Source organism: Poecile atricapillus, chromosome W (assembly GCF_030490865.1).
Source record: "Poecile atricapillus isolate bPoeAtr1 chromosome W, bPoeAtr1.hap1, whole genome shotgun sequence".
Lineage (NCBI taxonomy): Eukaryota > Metazoa > Chordata > Aves > Passeriformes > Paridae > Poecile > Poecile atricapillus.
This window is the reverse complement of record NC_081288.1, coordinates 7,223,834-7,244,845: the sequence shown is the minus strand read 5'-3', so window position 1 is coordinate 7,244,845 and position 21,012 is coordinate 7,223,834. Positions and strand designations below refer to the sequence as shown.

Genomic DNA, 21,012 nt, shown 5'->3' with positions numbered 1-21,012 from the left:
TTTTTGCTCCAGTTCTTCTGAGTTAGCTCCAAACTTCTTCATAAGTTTGCTCTAAATTTCCTGAAAGTTTAAAAAAATACAATCAAAACTATAAAATTTGGGATGTATTTTCTTTAAAACTGTATTAACCCACAGCATGCAGCTCCTGATGACACTATAAAATTTTTAATGGAGTTAAAAGTAGCCTCCTGAAAACACAGTATTTGCTGGAGTAAGCACATAGTGAATCAAGCAGCCAGCCAAGCTTGTCTTCAGGGGTGTCTTGTAAAGGTCAAACCAGATTTGATGTTGTGTTAGGATTTGGGAGAAACCCAAAGAAAGATAACAGAGGAAGGATATGTTTCTTCAAATAATCCAAAAACAAATCTAGAAAGTTTAAATAAAGAATAATGAAAGTTGCATGTGCAAATTGACTTGGGGCAACTTTTAACTTGTTTCACTGATGTTTTCATGGCTATTCAGATGAGCTGGCAGTGACTTTGGCAGTGCTACAAAAACCATTTTTACATCAGTCAGCATAAGGAATTCCACACTTTCCATCAAATCCCTCCAAAAAAGAATTCTGCTTTCCCTTCCAGTCCAGGTTTGCTTCTGTGGTTGGCCAGATCCTCTCACTCAGTTCATGCTCCTGGCCACACTTCAGTTGGAAAGGACTCAAGGGTGGTTTGAGTCCTCACACGAGGTTACCCTGTGTGATCTTTCTTATGCTCAGAATGATATCCCAGGGGGATATGTGAGGATTTTGACCACTTTCCTCTGGAAATCCTGTGCAGAAAGGACTGCTTGTGCATGCACAGATCTGTGCTCTGCCACACAGGAAGTACACTGGGGGACACAGGACCTGGCACAGATGTTCCATGAAGGGGATGTGCATTGAGCCTTCACATCCAGACTGCACAGCTCCAAGGGGAACTCTTGGGGGATCCCAGGAAGAAATACTTTACAGTGTGCTGCTCCTGATGGCACCCCATGTAGTCAGGGCATTCAAGTTTGAATGCCAGGCACAAAATCCTTTCCCTCTCCCCAGCCCTGCAGGAGACAGAGAGGCAGATTCTTATATGGGATGTAATGCATTAAGGCACCAGATCTCCTTATACTTCAAGTCTATGGAAAAAAAAAATGTGATCAGAATCAGGGCCAACCCCAAACCTGGGATTTTCCAGCTGCCATCCTCAGCACATCAGCCAGGCTCTTTCTTTAATGTATGTGGGGGCATTAGCTGCTCCCAGGGAAGACAGGGAAGGGATACAGTAGGCAGAGGGCTGAGGGAGGGAAGAAGGAAATGCTGAGGCTTTTGTCATGGATGAGAGAAAGATCTGAGCATGGAGCAGATTTCCTGTCCCAGTACCAGTTGCAGCTGGCTGGCCTCTTTGGATGCAGTCACCTGAAAACTCTGGAGTCGTGGGATGATACAGATGGCAACAGAGAGGAATGGGGTCACTGGGCATTGACACAGACCCCTTCTGAATGAGGGAAGAGTGCAGCTGCCTCTGCATCAGACAAGAAAGGGAGGAGGGATGCTAGAAACCCAAAAGTGTCTTTTTCATCCCACCAACTGCTTCTCATTTTGGTTTTGACATGAATTTGCCATGCAGACTTGGCCAGCTCATGCTTTTTGCTTTCTGTGACTGCAAAATTATTTAAGCAGATTCCCACTAATATGTAGGGGGAATTAGAGAATATCAGCAATGCCTTCTGACTTAAGATATGGAGTGTCAGGTATCAGCTGAACCCAGAAATTCATCTATCTGTAAATATTTTTGAGGCAACTTGTCAGTAGGGTGTTTCTAATCCTTTTACCAAACAGATTTTTTTTTAGAAAACTTGGGAATTTTTTTGTCTGTTTCTCTCTGACCCTAACAAATCTTAATTCCCACAACTTGCGGGTGTTGACTTTCCAAGAAAAAACGTCATTGGCACTCTGTCACCACCGTCCACATTCCCGAGGCAGCTGCTGGAGGCAAGTTGTCTCATTTGCTTATGTAAATGAAGGAGAGAGGTTTATAGAGCCAATCACTGACTCTGGGAAGGAGGTGCTGCCTGTGCCAGCACGAGCAATGCTCCTGCCGCCAGTCCCCGGCACTGACGGAGTTCAGCTGTTCCGTGATAAAAAACAAGGCGCTCCCTCTCCAGGCATTTTGCATTTCAATGAATAATTTTTCACCCAACTACATCCCAGCCTGCTTTGATTATGTGCATTCCATATACTGACATAATAACGAGGAGTTGAGGAATAGAGGATCTATCCCGTACGGGGAATTGCACACTCCAAAGCCCCAAGCCCTTTAGCCTGAGCAGTTTTGTACAGTATTATTACCCTGTATTAATTCAGATGACACAATGACCAAAAGGGCCGTTACTGGATATTTACACAACATTATATAGAGTGACTTCGGATTTTTCTCTTATTGGAAATGCGTGAAATGGGTTAAACAAGAGGATGATAGAGCTGTCGGCAGATCCAGTTTGACACGCGAATTGCAAGTGAGGGACAGTTCGGTGGCCCCTGGATGAAAGAATTCCGTGTTCCGTGAATGAGGAAGCCGGGAGGGAAGGAGGCACAGTCCATAGCTACCATGGGGCAATGCACTGCCTAATGCCCAGGGGAGAGCATGGAGCATCTGCTGGCTTTCAGCAGGTGAGGCTGCTGGCCAGTGAGTGTCGGTGCTGTGAGGAACAGAGTTAGAACACACAGGGTCTGCAGGGGCTTCCTTACTGCCCTTATCTCCCTGCTGTTGGACGATAGAGTTGGGGCTGGTTTTAGCAGATGATCTAATTGATGGGGACGATCTGGAGTTTGCTTCATTAGCAAATGCTGATAGTCGGTGGAGGGGAAGAACTGCGCGTGAAGCACCGTTTGGCACTTTGGTTTCCTCCTGATTACACCGCCCGAGGCTCGAGCAGACCGAAGAAGAAGCGCTGTTCCCTGCCTGGTAGGACTGAGCCGGGCACAGCCACGGGAGGAATTGCTCTGCATTCATGCGAACTATTTCTTTTCCACCTCACCTCTCCTGCTGAGGGGCTGGCCACACAGCACGCATTCCCCAGCCTACACTGAAACACAAGCCACAAAAAACATGTTTTTCAAACATTTGAATGTTGAGCAAAATTTGACCAAATCAACAGGACTTGAGAGGCTGGTTTGAGGTGAACACACTTCACGGTCCATCCTGCAGAAACCAAACCTGCTCACAACTGAATACCAGTGGTTTGAGTCCTGGAGCCTGTGCCTGGCCATAGCACAAAATCAGTGCTGAGCACCAGTCCTGCAGACAATCTTTAGCATTGCAGCACTTGGCTTAGCAGTGTCTCATCTTTGCATTCTTGTGCTATATTGCACTGTAAGTCCCTCCAGCAAGGAGACAGTGGATGGTAGAAGTGCTTTTAACCTTAATGAGGTTTTAACCTTGATGAGGCATTGCTTGGTGTGAGTTACGTACCTGGTTCCCACAGCTCAACTTGTGTCTGTCCATTTGTTGAAACTATACATTACCCAGAAACCTCCTGCTGCAGAGAATTAGGGAGAAGCTATGACATGGGGGAGGGGGAACAAAAAGGCTTGTTTGACAGTTAATAAAACAATGAAATATACTTTGTATGTGCCTGAGTTTCTAGGGACATACCAGCAGCTGCTAATACCATGTCATCTGTTTTTTATTCATGGCACTGCTGGACTGTGGATAGATAATCTCTCTATATAACTCACTCATTTCTAAGCTTAATGGGAAGCTGTCATAGAGAAACATGATTCTCTGCCAAAAGTGGGCAGTCTGTCTTTACACTGGGGGAACACATGATTCCAGAGTTCCTCGCTCTGCTTAAATCCCAGTAACATTGTCTTCTAATTATATTGAATATTTAATACTCGAATGCTTGTGTTTCTGCTGTATTTTCCACAATGACTGACAGAAACAGCCCATTCTGTCTCTGTCAGACAGAGAGGCACCCCATCCCTCTGGTTGTCTTTGTGACCCTCCTCTGGACCCACTCCAACAGGTCCATGTCTTTGCTGTGCTAAGGGCATCAAAGCTGGATGCAGCACTCCAGGTGGGATCTCACCAGAGCAGACCAGAGGGGAAGAATCACATCTCTTGACCTGCTGGCCACACTTCTTGTGCTGAGCACAGGACATATTTGGCTTTTTGAGCTGCAAGTGCTGAAACATGCCCAGCTTTTCATCCACCAGTACCTCCATGACCTTCTCCACAGAGCTGGTTTCAATCTTTTCATTCCCCAGCCTGTCTCTGGGGAATACCAGATGCCAGGGGTTTCCCTGACCCTATGTGTTGCATTTGACCCTGTTGAACCTCATGGGGTTCCCATGGACCCACTTCTCAAGCTTGTACAAGTCCCTTTGGATGACATCACTTCCCTAGGGCTTGGTGTCAAGCTTCTCCCACTCCATAAGAGATCTTTCTCAGGCCCCTTCCTCTTCCTCCTATCCTGTGGCTAACACATACCCATAATATGTCTGTATTATCACTAAACCTGTGTGACAGTGACTGTGGCTGGCGTTAGGAGGCACCAAAATGGGGTTTTCATGTCACTTTGAACAGCAAAGTCTTGCTGTGCATCACCTGTATCTCACCTTTTCCTCTTTTCAGCACTGGGGAGGTGTCCCATGAGCAGACCCCAGCCTGCTCCTCCAGTGGCTACAGCAGCCCATATTAATTAATAATAATTAATTGAGCTCGTGCCAATATGAACTCATCCAATAAATACATCAAAGAGCCATGAAACTCTGGGATTTTGGCATTGAATCACTTTGAATCATCATTCTTCATGCGGCTTCCCTTTTCCAAGGAGCTTTCAGGCTTGTTCTTCCCCGCCCCACTTGCCTTCAGTGCTCTCTGTGCTCTGCTGTTGTTCAGGGAAGTTGCCATCATGTCTAATTGGGAAGAGACACCTGTAGAGTGCCTCTGTGCAGAGATAACTGGAACACACGGAAGAGAGACTCATCCCCTGTGGTTAATTTGCCAGTGCTGAGTGCTCCTTTAAATAGAGGAGATACAGACAGAGTTGGACATGGCATGCATTGAAGCTTTCTTGGTGTAGCTTTTGCAGGCACAGGCTGTGCCTGTAGTCTAGGGAGTGGAGTGGGGTCTTCAAGCAATGGGGAATTGCAGGGGGACATCCCTTGGAGCGTCAGTCAAGTGTGATCCATATGGACCTTCTTGCATTGCCTTTGGTGCTTTCTCATCATATTTCTTCATGGCAAGTTCAAGTCACAGAGCTGCTACTAAGGCTCAGCCCTTTCCCTGCCACTTCCTGACACCACTAATAAAGCTCTCCCTTTCCCCTAAGTCATTATTTGAACAAAGTTCAGCTGTTTTGGAGGGCAAGGAGGGAATCAGTTCACTGCTTCAAGCCTGCAGGGTTGCAAAGAGCCCCAGCCATGTGCTCACTGTGCTCCTCACTGCTGAGGCTTTGTGGATGCGTGGCATTATCATTTCAGACAAACCTCTCCAGCATGGCCCAGGGAGCAGGGTAGGATGTCTGGGTCATTCTACTAATAAGGAGGCAGCCCCTAATGAATCCATCTCTGCTCCCCTGCCTCTCCAAGAGGGAAGGAAGAAACCTCAGAGTGCTCTGAAGTCAGGCTTGACTTCACAGCAGAATTGCCTGCTCTGCAGAGTATCAGGAATCTCCTGGACAAGGTTTGGTGCCATAACACCTGGCAGGTAGATCCTGACTTACTGAGTTTTGTAGAAAATGTCATGTTTGCAAGTCCAGGAAATCCAGGTTGCAAAATGTAACTTGTTCCAGGCCGGAGCAGGATTTGGGGAGTACAAGTAGGGATCCAAAGCCAGGAAAGCACTCAGGTTACTGCAATGCAGAGAAGCCTCGGGGACAGGGATTGGCTAATAAATGGCCAGAGTCTGTGCTAGATACTCAGCTACACAGGAGTGTGGGTCCCTCAGCCTTTCCTCCTGGCAGGAGTAAGCACGTACCAGGAGCAGGCTCTTCTTCCCCAAGGGCCACAGCTCCAGCATGCTGGGACCACAACCAGGTCCCTGCTGATTCCTCTAGTAACAATGGCAATTGATTTACAGAACACTGTTCTTTACATGCCTTTCTGCAGAGAGGGTCCCGTAGCAGGAGGGAGCAGCAGGAGATTCCCTGGCTATATGATGCTGCTCTGACAACCTACCCCAACAGCAAAGCATGTTCAGCCTTTGCTGTTCTAGATGAAGAAGTTCACCTGGTGTTCCCTATCCCAAGTTCAGGCCAGCCAGCTGCAGCTATGACAGCCCCATGCTTTTTGTGATACAGGTTATATGGAGGATGCCAGGAAGGTGTAAGTAGGAAGGGAGTGAGGAGCAGCAGATGCAGAGGGATCTCCACACCTGCTTGGGCTCTGTAGCTCTGCATCATTGAGGACATGGTTCAGTTTCAACTCAGAATTCCACCTGTTGTTCTGATTTATTTCTGTGGGATGCACAAGGTGTATCTTGCTGACCATTCAATTGTATTGAATCCAGAAGTTCCCAGGCCCACTTTCTATTGACTTCTCAGCTCTCAGAGACCAGTCCCCATCTCCTTCAATGTGTCTGTGATGGAAGTTTTATTAATGCAAAATTTTCCCTCGGGAAAATGAAGTCCAGAAATTAATAATGAATTAAAAAAACTTGCCACAGGCATTGCTAATGAGCTCTTTGTCTGCGCAGCTCACATGAAAGGAGGTCATTGCTCAGCCGTTCCCATCGCGAATGGCAAGAAGATTAACTGCTAACGTTGAGCTCGTGGGTCTCTCCTGAGACAGCGGGACAGGCTGCAGATCTGCTTCTGCCCGGCTGGCTTTTCCTGCCTTATCCCTGCTGTGCAGGTTTGTCTTGAGGAGTCTCTAATACCTGGAGGAGACACCTTCCTCCCCTCCTCTCCACACACTCAGGTTGGGAGGACAGGGAGTCATTCCACTGGAAAGGACAATAACCTTGCAGAGCTTAAGGGGAGAGCGGAAAGTAATCTTGGAGGGGACTAGCAGGGCTTAACTTCACTGCCATAAGCCTCTTCAGGGACTCTGGCCCAGAAACTAACCTGGCACCACTCCAGTGCTGGGTCTGCATCTATTGTTCTTTTCCCTTATCTTGCAAGGCAAAGGGTTATCCTGCTTTATCTTCTACCACAGGCTTTGGAGAAGGCCCCACAGCAAGGGCACTGGAAACTGCTCCTGCTGAGCCTCAGGGGGCTGTGCTGAGGGAGCATCAGGGAGAGGAGCATCCGCTTCTGGGCAGTAGACATGGGAAAGCTGTCATACCATGCTGACCACATCTCCTTGGCTTTTTCAGCCTGGTCTCACACAGCAGAAATAAGGAAGCAGTATGTTGCATTTACCCATTCTGAAAAGGGTGGCTAAAGGCAGGTGGTTTTGGGTGCTGCTCCTCACTAGATAGCTGGGAGTGGATGCAGCAGTGCATGGGGCAAGTTCAAGGGAAGCTGAGCATCACTTCTCCATGATGTGAACAGCAGAAGGGACTTTCTACCTTGTCCAGTGTCCCTTGTGGCAGCGTTGTCTGACTGCAGCAGAGGGACCCATACCTTCCCCATGTCCATGGGCAGCCTCTTACACATCAACTGTTCATTGCTCTGTTCTGCTTTCTTGAAAAAGCTCAGCCTTTATCTTCCATGTGCTTAACCCAGGCTTGGGAAAACTCTGTTGTGCTTGAGGCATGATGTTTCATGAGCACTCTTTCCCACCCCTGCCCTCTCAGGTGGGACATCCAGCCAGGCTGACTGATGGCTGTTTCCCTTGCTTGGCAGCACAATTGCTCGTTTGTCAAATAACTGAGTCACACAGAGCACTGGGCACCAGGCAGTGACAGCCACGCAGCTCCCAGCCTGCAATACACTCCAGCATGGGGATGCCTGGATTCACCTCCACCAACTGGCCTTGGCCATGAAGGAGTCAGTCCTGCCTTGCATTCCTACCCCTCCTCTTGTGGTAACCCTAAGCTGGGAAGAAATCCCTTTCTAATGCAGAGAGAATTTGGCCCAGCCAGAAGAGAAGGGAGCAGGGACCCTTGCGCAAGGGCAGGGGAAAAGCAAGGCTTCAAACTGTTCGTGGACAGGAAACAAACCCCTCTTCCTATCTCTTCTTTAAAAGCTTGTGCTTGTTTGTCTCCTGTTAAGCTGAAAACTCAACTAATGCCCCCAGTAACTACCTGCATTGAGCCTGCGTATCTCTGAATTCACCTGGCAGTCTTGCCATCCTCTTCATCACAAAATTTGTGTATAAGTCAAACTGTTATCTTTAAAAGTCTCTGACAAAGAGAGTTTCAACTTACAGGAGACAAGGATGCTGTAAATGTCTGCCCCTCTCAGCACAATGCCAGGAGAGAAGCATCTGAGGAGCCCCCAGTGAGACTGGTGTAGCTGATGTGCTCTTCTTGGGTCTTTGATGGGACTTGGGGGGACAGGGGACCTGACCATGGTCCCATGCCTGGTCCACTCATCTCTGAGCACATTTGAGAGCTTGTTCAGGAGTGAAGGTCAATGCAGTCACCAGTGTTGTCATAGCAGAGCCTCCAAAGGTTGTGACTGAGAAGTCTGACTTGGAAATTAAAATGAAGCTGGTTGCATCCTACCTATTTGTTATCTGCCAGGCTGTTCCTCGTACACAGCAACTTCTGTTGGATTCATTCAGAGGCTTCCTTAAGCCAGGGCTGCATTTAGGCACAGCTATTGCTTCTTTCTTTGCTGGCATGACCTAGAAACCCCCCATGCATTGGATGTCCCCACTGGGGTGGGTAGAAGATGCTGCAATGGTCATATGAATGTCAAGGAAATGTACAGAGAAGTAAGTTTGTCCCAGCTGTGTCAGCTACTGTGATAGCGTTGGGTTTAGGGACATTTTGAAAGAGTCTTGAGTCTTATAAATCTGTTTGGAAGTTAGATACAAATCAGGGGTTTTCTACTATGGCTGTGTTTGTGTTTATAGGACAGAGCAGTTGATTACAACAGCAGGGTTTTCACATCCCTGCCACCCATTTTCTGCACAGCATCATAATTTCACCTCCATTTAACAACAGGTTCACGTCTGGGGTAACTGACTCAGCTGCTCAGCAGACTCATTGGGGCAGTCAAGCCTGCAGACAGTTTTATTTTCACTGAGGTTTGCAGCACAGAGATTTGTAGACCAAATCCTTATAAGCAGTCACCAGGGAACATTGTTGGGATCTCTGACCCCAGCTGTGCCAGTGCTGCTGTAACAACTGCAGCTTTGGGATCTGGGGCTATTACAAGGCTGAAGTTACCTGGATCCTTTGTACTCCTGTTCCCTACAGGTGACAGGACGAGAGCTTTGCAAGTGCCAAGGCTTCAGAAATCTGGTTGGAAAAACTGGAGCCCAGCAGAGCAGATGAAAACTCATAGAGACAGGAGAATACATTAGAGTTAAAAGACAAATAAGGTTTTGCAGAAAAGGTAGTAATGAACAATCCTCTGTTTCTCTGAGCTTGGCCTTTATTGTCTTACAAAGAGTATTTTCATAGTGTGTGCTAGTTTCCTGCCTTTCCTTCCAACTGCCTAAATTTGAGGATGTATCCTCATCTCTATATGACAAGCAATAGTGAATGGGAAACTATTTTTTTCTGTCATTTACTTCTCATTTGGTCCCGTCACATCCTATCTTTTGGCACTATGTATTTTCTTAGTGTTATGAGAATATATCTATGCTGTGTGTGAGAAAGTGGGTGTCTGAATCATGTTTGTAAAGGCCCTTGATAAAAAGATTTAACAACTAAAATTATCAGAGAGGCAGGAGTGGGCTGGTCCTGGTAGATCTGAGCACTGGCAGGCAGCACATCATCTGTCTGCAGAGACATTAAGTGCTGAATAAGTCAGAATTGCCAGGTTTTTAGTATTTACCTAGGAGGGAAACTACTACTGCTCATTTCAAGGAGCTAATGTTCCTTGCAGATTTAGCTTGAACACCAGAGGGAACATAAAAGCAACAGCTGTGGAGTAGTTTCAAGGATAGTGTTTTCCTCCTCAAGCACAGTGCAGTTCTATCCAATTCTCCTCATTAATCACTTTCTTTCATTTTTGTTTTTCAGCCAAAGCTTTTGGCCAAGGAGCTGCTTGACTTGGTGGCATCTCATTTCAACCTGAAGGAGAAGGAGTACTTTGGAATTGCATTCACAGATGAAACGTAAGTGTGAAAAATCAAAGACCTAAGAGGCAATACTTAGTCACAGAAAATCTTGTTGTAGAAATACTGTGTACACTAAGGTCCTAGACCAAGGTCTAGGGAGGCATGGACCAAATTACCCCAAAATGTGAGGTTTTGTCTTTGGGCAGGCTATATCTACCCCCAGATTAAACGACAAAAATAAAATTAGCACTGGAGAAACATTACAGGTCTGCCAAAGGCTGTGATTAGTCCCAGACTGTGACCCCTTAGTGCTACTGCACCACCCTGTTACATTTTTCCAGCTGTTTTCTCTCAGGAGTTACACCATCCTTGGCACATGGACTGTCTTGTATGGACACCCACCTTGGTTCACAATAGGCTTTCTTCTTTGTATGTTAATCAGGAAGAGGCTTCCCACACCTAAATCATTTCTAAAAACCAAGATTTTCAAGCCAACGCTGTGTCCTCAGAACAGCTGAGTCAGCAGTATTGCTGTCATGAGCCAGTTCCGCTCTCCTGCTGAAGTGGCAGGGAAATGTAAATTATCTGCTGGAATAATGATTCAGGATCGGGTAATCAGAGGCTGCTGGATAATTGCACAAACATATCCGCATTCATCTCAGCAGCTAAAGTCAATTCCTTTGGCAAGCACCTGCCTTGGACAGCCTGAGGCCATCTCAGGACACAGCTCCAAGGATGGAGGAATACTCAGCAACAGGCATGTGCAGAAGCAGGACTCGAATCAGATGAGATCCCAGAATCCATCCAAGCTCACTGACATGAGTAGCTCAGCCCTGTAGACCTCCAACCCAACACAAATTAATGAGACTAATCCTCCAAGGAGAAGCACTAGGAGAGACTTGCCTTTTATAAAGCAGGTGTAGGAAATTGCTCCTACCAGAGTGTTTACTCTTGGAGAGAGCAAGTCATTCAGTGGGTGCTGCCTGAAAGGCACAGGGAAGCCAAAGAACACTAGGAGAAGAAAATGTTCCCATAACAGTCCCAAGAGCGCAGGTGAGAAACAAGGCACATCTCCAACTGTAACCAGAGACCAGCTGAGCAAGTCCCAGCTCTCAGTTCAGCTGGGTAGGCACAGGCCTCTCCTGGGAGTGCAAGGGAAGCTAATGAGGAGGTGTCAGCAATTAGAGAGAGCCCAGCCTACCCTGGAACTTCCAGGTTTAACAGGATGAGCAAAAATCTGGGTTAGCAAAGGGAGGAAGCAAGAGAGCTGACAGAGGTTGTCAAGGCAGAGCTCAGAGATACACTGGATGCAGATGGAAGTGCACTGTCCAGGCAGGATTCAATTGGTTAGGTGATGGCATCCACGCACTTGGTCACCTTCAGACCTGTAGCTGGAAAAGGGTTTTCAGGAGATGCTCAGCTAGCCCAGATGAAAGATGTGGGGACACGCTCATTGAATCAAGGAAGTGCAGCCCAGAAACAAGCAGCAACTCTTAGCTGGTCTGAAGCCCTTCTGCTGTCCCACAGTGACTCTGACATTTGCACTGAGGCTTCTTCAGTGCTGTGAAAATAACCCTGACAAAAGTATTTCCTCTTCAGTTGTAAAATGCTTTGAAGAGAGTTGGTACAAACAGCAATTGTTTTATTTGATTGAACACAGCCAAAGAATATACTTGGGGCCTTGGGCAGAGTCTTGGAAATAGATGTCCCAAGCCAACTTCAGAAAATAAACTAGGCTGTCTAGACCACATATCTTAACCTGCAACGTGCAATGAAAGTTTGAAATATCCTCTTTCTTAAAAACTAGTAAAAACAGTCTCTTAATGTGTGTTTGCAGGACACATAACCCAGACCTTTACCTAATACAGACCAGGAATGTAAAAAGAAACCCTTTAATTCTGTGACACAGGCCCTCAGGGACTTCTTTCTCTTCACTCTCCACTGAGTTTCCATGTGTTTTACTTGAAGGGGACTCATAACCAGCTAAAACAAAACAAGACTGGTTCATAAATGTAGTCTGAGGTTGGCCAAATTGCAAGTTTAGAAAGAAGAAAAGCCACTAAAGTATTAAATCAATTCTTCTATTTAAGAGTAAAAGCACTATGAGAGTAATTTATTTAGAAATTATTTGGACTGGGGATTTCCATTCATTAGTTGTGCTCTATCATGACAACCTTAGAAGAAAATCAATAGGAACAGCCTTTGCGTTGGCAACTTAATAGTTTCTTGTGATAATATGGGGTCATTACTGCATTCAGCATGACTAAAATTAGATTGTCAGACTATTATGGAGAGGAGAATAACGCCTTCTGTTTTAATGATCATAGGAACGTTTTATAGCGTGAACCATTAACTGCGGGAGAGCACAGGTCAAAAGGGTGTCCCTGTACAGCACAAGGGGCCAGGCTTCATAGGAAGTCAGAAGAGCAATATCCTGCTTGATTAAAAGTGAAAAGGGATGGGGAAAAAGCTTGGGTTTTAGTTCAGCTGGTTATGAATCTCCACTAACCACCCTTTCCCGTTGTATCAGCTCTTCCAGCATTCACTGAGAGCAAGTGGCCTGGATTAACCTTCTGTTCACTGCAGACTCCCCATCTGGGCATGGACAGGGTTTCCACATCCCTTACTGTCCTTAGATCTGAGTCACCTGCTCCATTGAGAGCTACCAACATTTCCATCCCACAGCTCCCCACAGAGCAGGGTAGCACCCTTCCCTGGAATACCCTCTCATCCCCGGTGCTGCTGGGGAAGCCTGTTTCTACCCTCCAGCCATGTGGCAGGGCCAGAGTGAAGGAGCAGGTGTCCCACATCCTGGCTGAACAGCTGGTCCAACGGAGGGTGCAGCTCTCAGAATAACATCCTGCTCTGGCACTAGACCAGTTCCTTTATCACCAAGTCCACTGTGTTGCAAAATTTGTGTAGTTAAACTCTTATGGTCCCGTGAGCTTCTCAGCCTCTTCAAAAGTAATTGAGAAAACCTGTGAGCTTAAAGGGGTTTTTGTTTCTGTTGCAATTGATGAAATATAAATAGTTTATATGGTTTCTGTTACATGAATTGGTCTTTCTCAATGTCCATTAAATTCAGAATGAGTCTGACACTGAAAGGGTGTGAGTTGGCTTATTGGTCCAAATACCTTTATAACACAAATCAATGTGAATCCACTTTTCAGAAAACTGGACACTATGCAGTAAAACCATATAAACAGAACCACCTGGAGGCAAAGTACTCATTGATGTACCACTCTTTACTTATAAAAGAAGACAGAACTAGTGCACACAATCAACAAAATGGACCCTGGGCATCAAAATCCATACTCAGTCTGTATCTTAAAAGGACCCAGGTTTTTTTCCTAAAAGTGATTATGTAGTTGTTATTGACACAACAGTTTAACTGCCAGCATGAGTACAACCAACAGAGGAAAATTATCTGGCTTCCAGTATTCAACCTCCCTACAGGTCCCCCAAAACTGTTTGCACCATTTTTTCTGAATACATTGATAGAAATATCAGAATGAACAAATCAGTGGTGATAATGAAACAAAAGCTACTTTGTGTCTCTAAATTGAACCGTGAAGGAAGTCCAGCTAGACATGGGCATGTATGAATGGGATCCCAGTGTAAGCCAACTAAATTGGTCCATGAAAACTGTCAGGATTACTACATGCCTAGGGTTATATGCCACCACTGGATATATATTTTCCCTGTCTTACATGGGACTGTGCTCCATGAATAGTTCTGCTGACAACAGGAAGACAGATTCCAGAGCAAAGTGTTTTGTGGTACAATGGCATCAGAGCTTGGCTCCCTGATAGTCCACATTCACAGGCAGATACCAGTGACTGCTCACTGCTGCTGTTCTCTACATGCCACACATGCATGCTTGAAAACAAGGAGTTAGGTGACAATCTGCAGTGCAGAAGCCCTCAGCGATGAAAGACTGTAAGTAGTAATTGAGTACAGTGAGCAGTTAGCTCCTGGCAGGGATTTAAGTGACCTTCCTCCTCTGAAGGAGCTTTGGATTTAAGCTCCATGCAGATGAGACTAATGAAACTCTTCAACCTAAAAACTCAGTGGCAATTAAATGTGTTATCCAGTTTGCAGAACTGTGTACATGTGCAACATAAATGTGGAACTGGTATGCATATGTATATATATGATTATACCAACCAGTTTCTCCTGTTAAAATGCAACAAGAATGAAAAGAGCAAGTCTTTTCAAAATAAGAAATACCATGAAGTGACTTTTTGTGCTGTGTACCATGGTTTCTCAACCCTTCCCTGTGCATGTTAGGCAAACCCAGACATTGCTGTTGGATAAACACAGAGGTAGACAGTAAATCCATTGTCAACAGTTCACCCTCAGTGGGAACTGGTGTGTAACACCATCAGCTGCGGGTGGCTGCTGTGTTGGTGATACAAATGCAACTGGACAGGTTCAGCACAGGATGTCAGGTTTAGTGGGGCTTTTCCTTGCTCTGACAGCGTTTTCTACCATGGCCTACATGGTAAATGCTCAGGTTGTACTTAGGCTAGAAATGGGTGAGCATGGCTAGTTTCAATCCCACCCATAACTGTGGCCTTCACAGCTAATTTCAGCCTTCCTGAGGCCTGTTAAAAGCAACATAACAGCACTTCATGACCAAAAAATAATAGGTAAAATTACAGATTTCAAGAAGGGGGATACAGAAGGAAAGCTAGATACCTCTAATTTTTTGGGTACCCAGGCTGAGAATCTTTCCATGGGGATTATTTTTTACAGCCTGGAGCATCTGCCTTCTAAAAGCCAAACCTTGTTAAAGTACACATCTGTACTAAACAACAGGAAATGATGCATGGACCCCACACTAGCATGCCAGCAGCAGAAATGATGGAAGGAAACCCCCTGTATCTTGCTGCATGCCCAGCTATGCATTCTGCCCAGAGCTATTCCAGTTAGTTCCTACATCCAGATGAGTTAATATGGACATCCTCACCTTGATCCCAGGCGGGGCAGACTTGTCCTCAGCCCCTGTACTGCAGTGGAGACATATGAGGTGGTCAGTTTGGCTTGAAAATCTGCATTATATCACCCCTTTCCAGTAGCCACACTGCCAGCAAGTCTGTGCCCCTAATGCACAGTACAGGCTCCCCTTTACCGAAAGTGAAAATATTAGAGAAAAAATTTATTTTAAAACTTTATCTAGAGAAAAAACTGTCTGAAAGTTAAAATATCTTGGAAGGAAACACATGGGTGTCTAGAGCAGGGGATAAAATAAGCTTTGTTCCTTTTGTACACCAAAAGATGTCCAGAGGATGAGTCTGAAAAGTCCCCAACTTCACATGTATCACTTGTACCTAGTTGAGACTTGGTACTTTTGCAAAACAGATGCAAAAGCTGCTTAAACTGAATGACTGACTTCTACATGGCAAAATTTGAGGAGAGCTTTTTTCTTGACATACTGGTCCTGAACCCACAAGAGTGATGAGTGGAGCTCACCAGTAATTTAGAACCCCTTGGTTGGAAGCAGCATGCTGTGCTCAGGTGAGCACTCACAATGTCCCAGCAGGTTTCCAGAGTAGCCCAGAGCTGCCTGGGCAGGAAGGCTTCCTGAGCTGCCTGTTCTCTTCTGCACCTCCATAAGCCAGGGCAGCAGTACAGAAATTTCCATTGAACCCATGTGATTCAGTGCCTCCTGAAAGTGCTACTTTCCCCTTTATTTCTTTTTCTGGGAAAGATGGAGTGGGGGGATGATGTAAATTCAGTTAAATTGCTACAGGGATGTCATTGCTTGATTTCTAAAGGGGCTTCTCGGTTGCCCAAAGCTCATGCACATGAAAACCCTTGAGAAAGCTGAGTGTGTTTGCTGTACACATGGTACATTGGTAAGGCTTGTGGCAATTCTAGAAGGTAATTTAATGTGTTTTTTTTTTTTTTAAAGCAGGCCCTTTTTTTCCTTTTTTTTTCATTTTCAGTGGAATGAAGAATTACTCTTGAGGATTATCATGAGCTGGTGAATAGGCACTGGAATAAAGCTCAGGACATATGAGTTCCATTTTCTCCTATATTTGCTGCAAGATTCTCCCCCAAATAATTTCAACTCTCTCTCCCCTTGCTTGTCTAGACAGTAGAGTACTAAAGGCAAGAGGGAGGCTGCTTCTCCCTCTGGGTGAAATCTGGTCTGACTGAAATCAACAGCCAAAAGCTCGCAGGATGCAACCCTAGCATCACTGAAGGCAGTGGCAAAATTCTGGCCAGCTTTAGTGGGGCCTGAATGTCACTGTGTATTTCCACAGTGCCTAATTTAGCAGAGCCTTTATCTCAGCTGGGGAGGGAGATGCCCCTGTAGTACAAATAATGGTATTTATAAAGTACCTCTCACACACACACAGCACTCTACAGTGTGGGGAACGTGACAAAGAACAGAGCTCATGCCCAGCAAAGCTTCCAGCAGCAAGGCAGGAATGGATAAATTATAGGAGAAAATAACAGCGACAGGTACCATCTAGGCAAAAGAAAAGCAGCATGTGGTAATTGTAGCTGGAACGCTTCATGGAGCAGCTGTTTTTCAAGAGCTCTCTGAAGAAGGAAAAATGAGGGCTGGGCAAACCTAGAGAGGCTATTGCAGGCATGTGGGTGGTAAATAAACTGTCTGAGGCTGTAGAGTCAGGTTTAGCCTTGAGTGAAATACTGCAGGCATCGTGGAAAGTCTTAACCATAAGGATTTCTAATGAAAATCTTGACAGACTTTTAATGATATGACTGCTCCAGAGGCCTGTAATAAAAAGGTGAAGCTTATAACATTTTGGGCTGCCCTGATTGCTCAGTGCTGCCAGCTTTCACCCTGACAGATTGAACTTTAGCAGTTCGATTTCCAGACTGAAACATTGCCAGGATGATACCACCTCTGCTCCTCAAACATTTATTGTGTGTTTTTCAAATATCATGCCATAGTCCAGGGCAAATAGCACACATTTTGGTTCATATTTTGTAACACCTCAGACCTCATTGCTGTGAGGAGTGAGAAAGCTCTTTGGTACCAGGCTCAAAACTGTCTCTTCTTTTGCCAGGGGACACTTGAACTGGCTTCAGCTGGACCGCCGGGTGCTGGAACATGACTTCCCCAAAAAGTCAGGACCAGTTGTTTTGTACTTTTGTGTCAGGTAAGTGCCTGATGGCAAGCCCTTCCAATGGGATACAGCTACAGACAGCACGTTTCCTGGAGGCCAGGAAGTGAGGCTGTCAGTTTCTCAGAAGCACCTGTGGGCAAACAAACACTTCCACAGAGGTTTCTTTAGAGCTTTTGGCTTTGCAAACTCTTCTCACACAAGTGTAAACAAGTAGTAGCCACACCGACACCCATAGCTGTCCACAAGGAAATGCTGTATTAGGGCAAGATCAGATGTTATGTATTTACACTTCTACTTGTGGGCTTTGAGCTGGAAAGTCCAAGCTGAGTAGGACGGCAGAACAAAGCCCTTGTTCTGTCAGGATAACCCACTTGAGCCAGCAACCTGCAGGGAAAACACTCACTTCCTCACTGGTGAGCCATGAGGATTGTGCCCACAGTGCATTCTGTCAGAGACCAAATTGATCCCTGTACAGCTCTGGCATATTCACCTTCTGAACTCAGTGCTCCACTGAATTACCCATAAATAGCAAATGAAGGCATTTTATGGCAGCCAGTTGGTGTCTACATGGCTGGACCAGACTATAAAAGTTTTAATGAAGATTATGGCAGTTTGGGAGCTTCAGACTTCATCTGGGATTTTTACAAGGAACTGTTAGTGCTTGGAAGCTTCTGGATGCTGCCAGTGCTCTTATGCACACAGTGCCTTTGCCTCCAAGGGAGATATTTTCTAAGGAGACAAATTTGCTCCTGCAGCTTTGAAACACCCTGAGAGAGGCCAGGGGCTGGGATGGCATATGTACAAAATTAAGTTGAGGGTTTTGACTTACTTTTAATGGATAGCTCATGTCTAGAACAAGCCAGTGCAGCGTAACTGTGTCTTTTAATGTTAGGCTTTCCACTCCAGTGTTATATTACATCTGACATCACTCTCATTCATTCCATAGTACCCACAAAAAATGAAGACCTACTTTTGAGTTTCTTCCCCTTGAGTGAAGCTTTTATTTTTTTTCTCTGCATAGTGATTGTCATTCATTTAACTTCCATTACAAGTCGGGCTTTTTAGAAGAGACTCTGTTTTCTTCTGTCCCCACATTTAGTGGTGGATATATCTTAGGACAAATCAAGACTACACAAAGCCCTGTAAGTCCAGATTTAGCCTGATATCTCCCAAGAGAAGAATGTAGTCAATACTTTGGGTGCTTCAAACTGTAAGAGTAGATCTAGAGCTGAGCATCTTCAGTGTGTGAGATCCAGATCCACCTGTGCTTAGAACTAGACAAAACTGTCAATGCTCATTAAGAATACGTCCAGTCAGTTACCAGACATCCAGGGGCCAAATTGGGCAGTCTATGCTAAAACAGGGATCCCATGGAAAGCAGGGAAAGCCCTGAGTGAGCAAGAGCTAAGTGCTGGGCTTAGGAGTGGAACTGTAAAATGTGTGAAAGCCAATGCTATTGAGCCACTCTCATATTCATTTCAAAGACCACTCAACAAGCATAAATATTGCCATCTGTATTGTTTTATGAAACTTGGCAGCACAGTGGAGACCAGTCATTCTAGAGGGATCCCAGCCAAAAGACATCCTAGGATAGGGATCCATATAACAGTGAATGAGTGACCCCTCCTGTTCTGGAATCTCAATCCATAGGGAAAAACTCACCATGCAGTGTATGCATGTGTGAAAACCAGAGTGACTCTGGCTTATACTCTTATTGATGGCAGTAATGAGTGGATCGTCACACTGAATTACAATTTGGATTGGACTGGGAACCAGATGCCTCAAGAGTTAGGAATGGGCATTAACTTACAGTACCTTTTCTACTGCTTATTTCCCTTATTGATGTCAGATACTGGCAGAAGTTGAAAAAGTTTCCCAGCACATAAGGAGTTCCCATGTCCCTCCCTAAATATGATCTGAGCAGAAGGCATTTGAAGACACTGACTCCAGCCAGATGGTTGAAGTTGGAAAGGCCCCACATATCTGTTACCCAGTGGTTTCAGTTTGGGCTTGAGAACTAAAGCAAGGGCTGAAGGAAAGGTTCTAAAGAGACCTACCCATAGAGAGAGGTTTATTTTCACAAGCCGGGGGCGTGCAGCAGCTTGCAGAGCCATTCATAAACATACCATAAACAGAATGCTCCCTCTCCCCCGCTGCCATCAGGCTGAAAGCAGAGAGAATTAGAATTAGTGCCGTACTACCTAATCACAAACGTGTTAATTTTTAAGGAACTGCGTGCCCATGACACCTACTATGACACAGGTAAAGTGGTTACTGTGGTTGCAGATACCTTTTTGCATTACCTTGCCCAGTCATTGAAGCTGACAAAGCTTAGGTTGATGCTGGGAATCCTAAATGGGGAGATACAAGTAATACAAGTAACTGGATGTGCCAAATGCTCATGATGCAGAATTCTGTTTACTGCATCATACTACTGGATTTAGTAATTGTGTGGGTTTTTCCCTCTAGTCGAAGTAAACGTACAGTTCAATCACACTGCATAACTACTGAAGAGATGAAGCCTCAGGCAAGAAAAGTAAAGGGTAGTTTGTGAAGAGGAGAAGCTACAGTGAAAACATTTACACCTTTAATGTGACCATCATATGGTTTTTACCCTCAATATTCCTGCAGCAATGTTGAAGGGCAGCATGCCCACCAAAGACTCCACAGATTTTAGCCTGCTCTAAACGTACATTTAAAGGGAAGCCTGCCTTCTTAAGAAAAGTCTTCTTGAAAGAACTGTGCCGAAAATAGGAAGTTTCACAAGCTTTGCAGTGTGAAATTCTCCTCCCTTTTTTTAAATCTCTGCAGCACTGTTGAAGCTTTGTCTTTTGACACACATTTCCTTGGGGTTTGACATCGTCAAACACTGATCTCCAGTGTCTTTCCTCTCTTCCCTTATCAAAGACCAAAAATTTAATGGCACTGTGTCAAAGGAGGGGGATTTTAGAAGGATGTTTTTAGCATAGGTTTGTAAGAAATTGCTTCTTCCATTGTACATTTACACAGCTACTGAAGCTTCACTGTGCTCAGGTTGTCATCTAGCGCTTCAATGAAAGCTTACCACTGAGAACAACATAGGAATCTAGGAAGTAATCAGAAATCTTGGGCAGCTGTGAACTGCCCCATGGCTATTGTGCAATATTATTTTATAAGACTCTGCTAGTATCTGTTTACACAGCTCTAAAGATGCACAGGAAAGCAAGAGGGAGTGCCATGTGTCTTGTAGGGGAGGAGGGATGTTGGGTAACAGAATGGGAGTGATACTAGTTCTCACCTTAGAATTAGCTTCCCTGGATGGCTTTCTATAGCTCTGGTTGCTTGGTTGTTGGTGAGACTAATTCTCCCTGCCTTAGAGGGTTTACAAGTCAGATGAGAGTCATCACTGATGTCCAGGAGAAGCAAAGGATGGGGGTGAAGAAAGGAGGGGTTGCCTTATTAGTCGATTTTACAGAGGTGTTTTGAGGCCAGAACAGAACACAGAAAATGTACCTGAGCTTTGGGGTAAAGTGCAGGAACCTAAGTACAGTGTGGAGACATGGGCAAGCAAAGGAGGTAAATTGAGATTGCAGGGGTTCAGATGCAGGTACATCCTTTTGGCTGGGAAGGAAGAATTTTGCTTGGACTCATACAGACAGAAAGAAGGCAAAGTTACTCCTTTTTGTCTAAAGCTGCGATGTGAGAGAGAACCAGAGCACAGACACGCTGTTTGCTCATGGAAAGCAAAGTTGGCCAAGCTCTGCAGTGAGTTCTCATCCACAAACAATGGCCATATGAGATTAGTAATCCTTAGCAAAGGAACCACCAGCATGG

General features: G+C 45.3%; 1 protein-coding gene across 2 annotated transcripts in view; it reads left to right on the top strand.

The window, feature by feature from the left end:
* Window positions 1-21,012, top strand: part of LOC131591516 (FERM domain-containing protein 4A-like) — a 176,600-nt gene that overhangs the window by 69,512 nt on the left and 86,076 nt on the right. For both annotated transcript variants that reach the window (XM_058862307.1, XM_058862308.1), the window contains exons 3-4: window positions 10,056-10,150; window positions 17,140-17,232. In XM_058862307.1, the coding sequence (XP_058718290.1) occupies window positions 10,056-10,150; window positions 17,140-17,232 (188 nt within the window). The remainder of the gene's footprint in view (window positions 1-10,055; window positions 10,151-17,139; window positions 17,233-21,012) is intronic.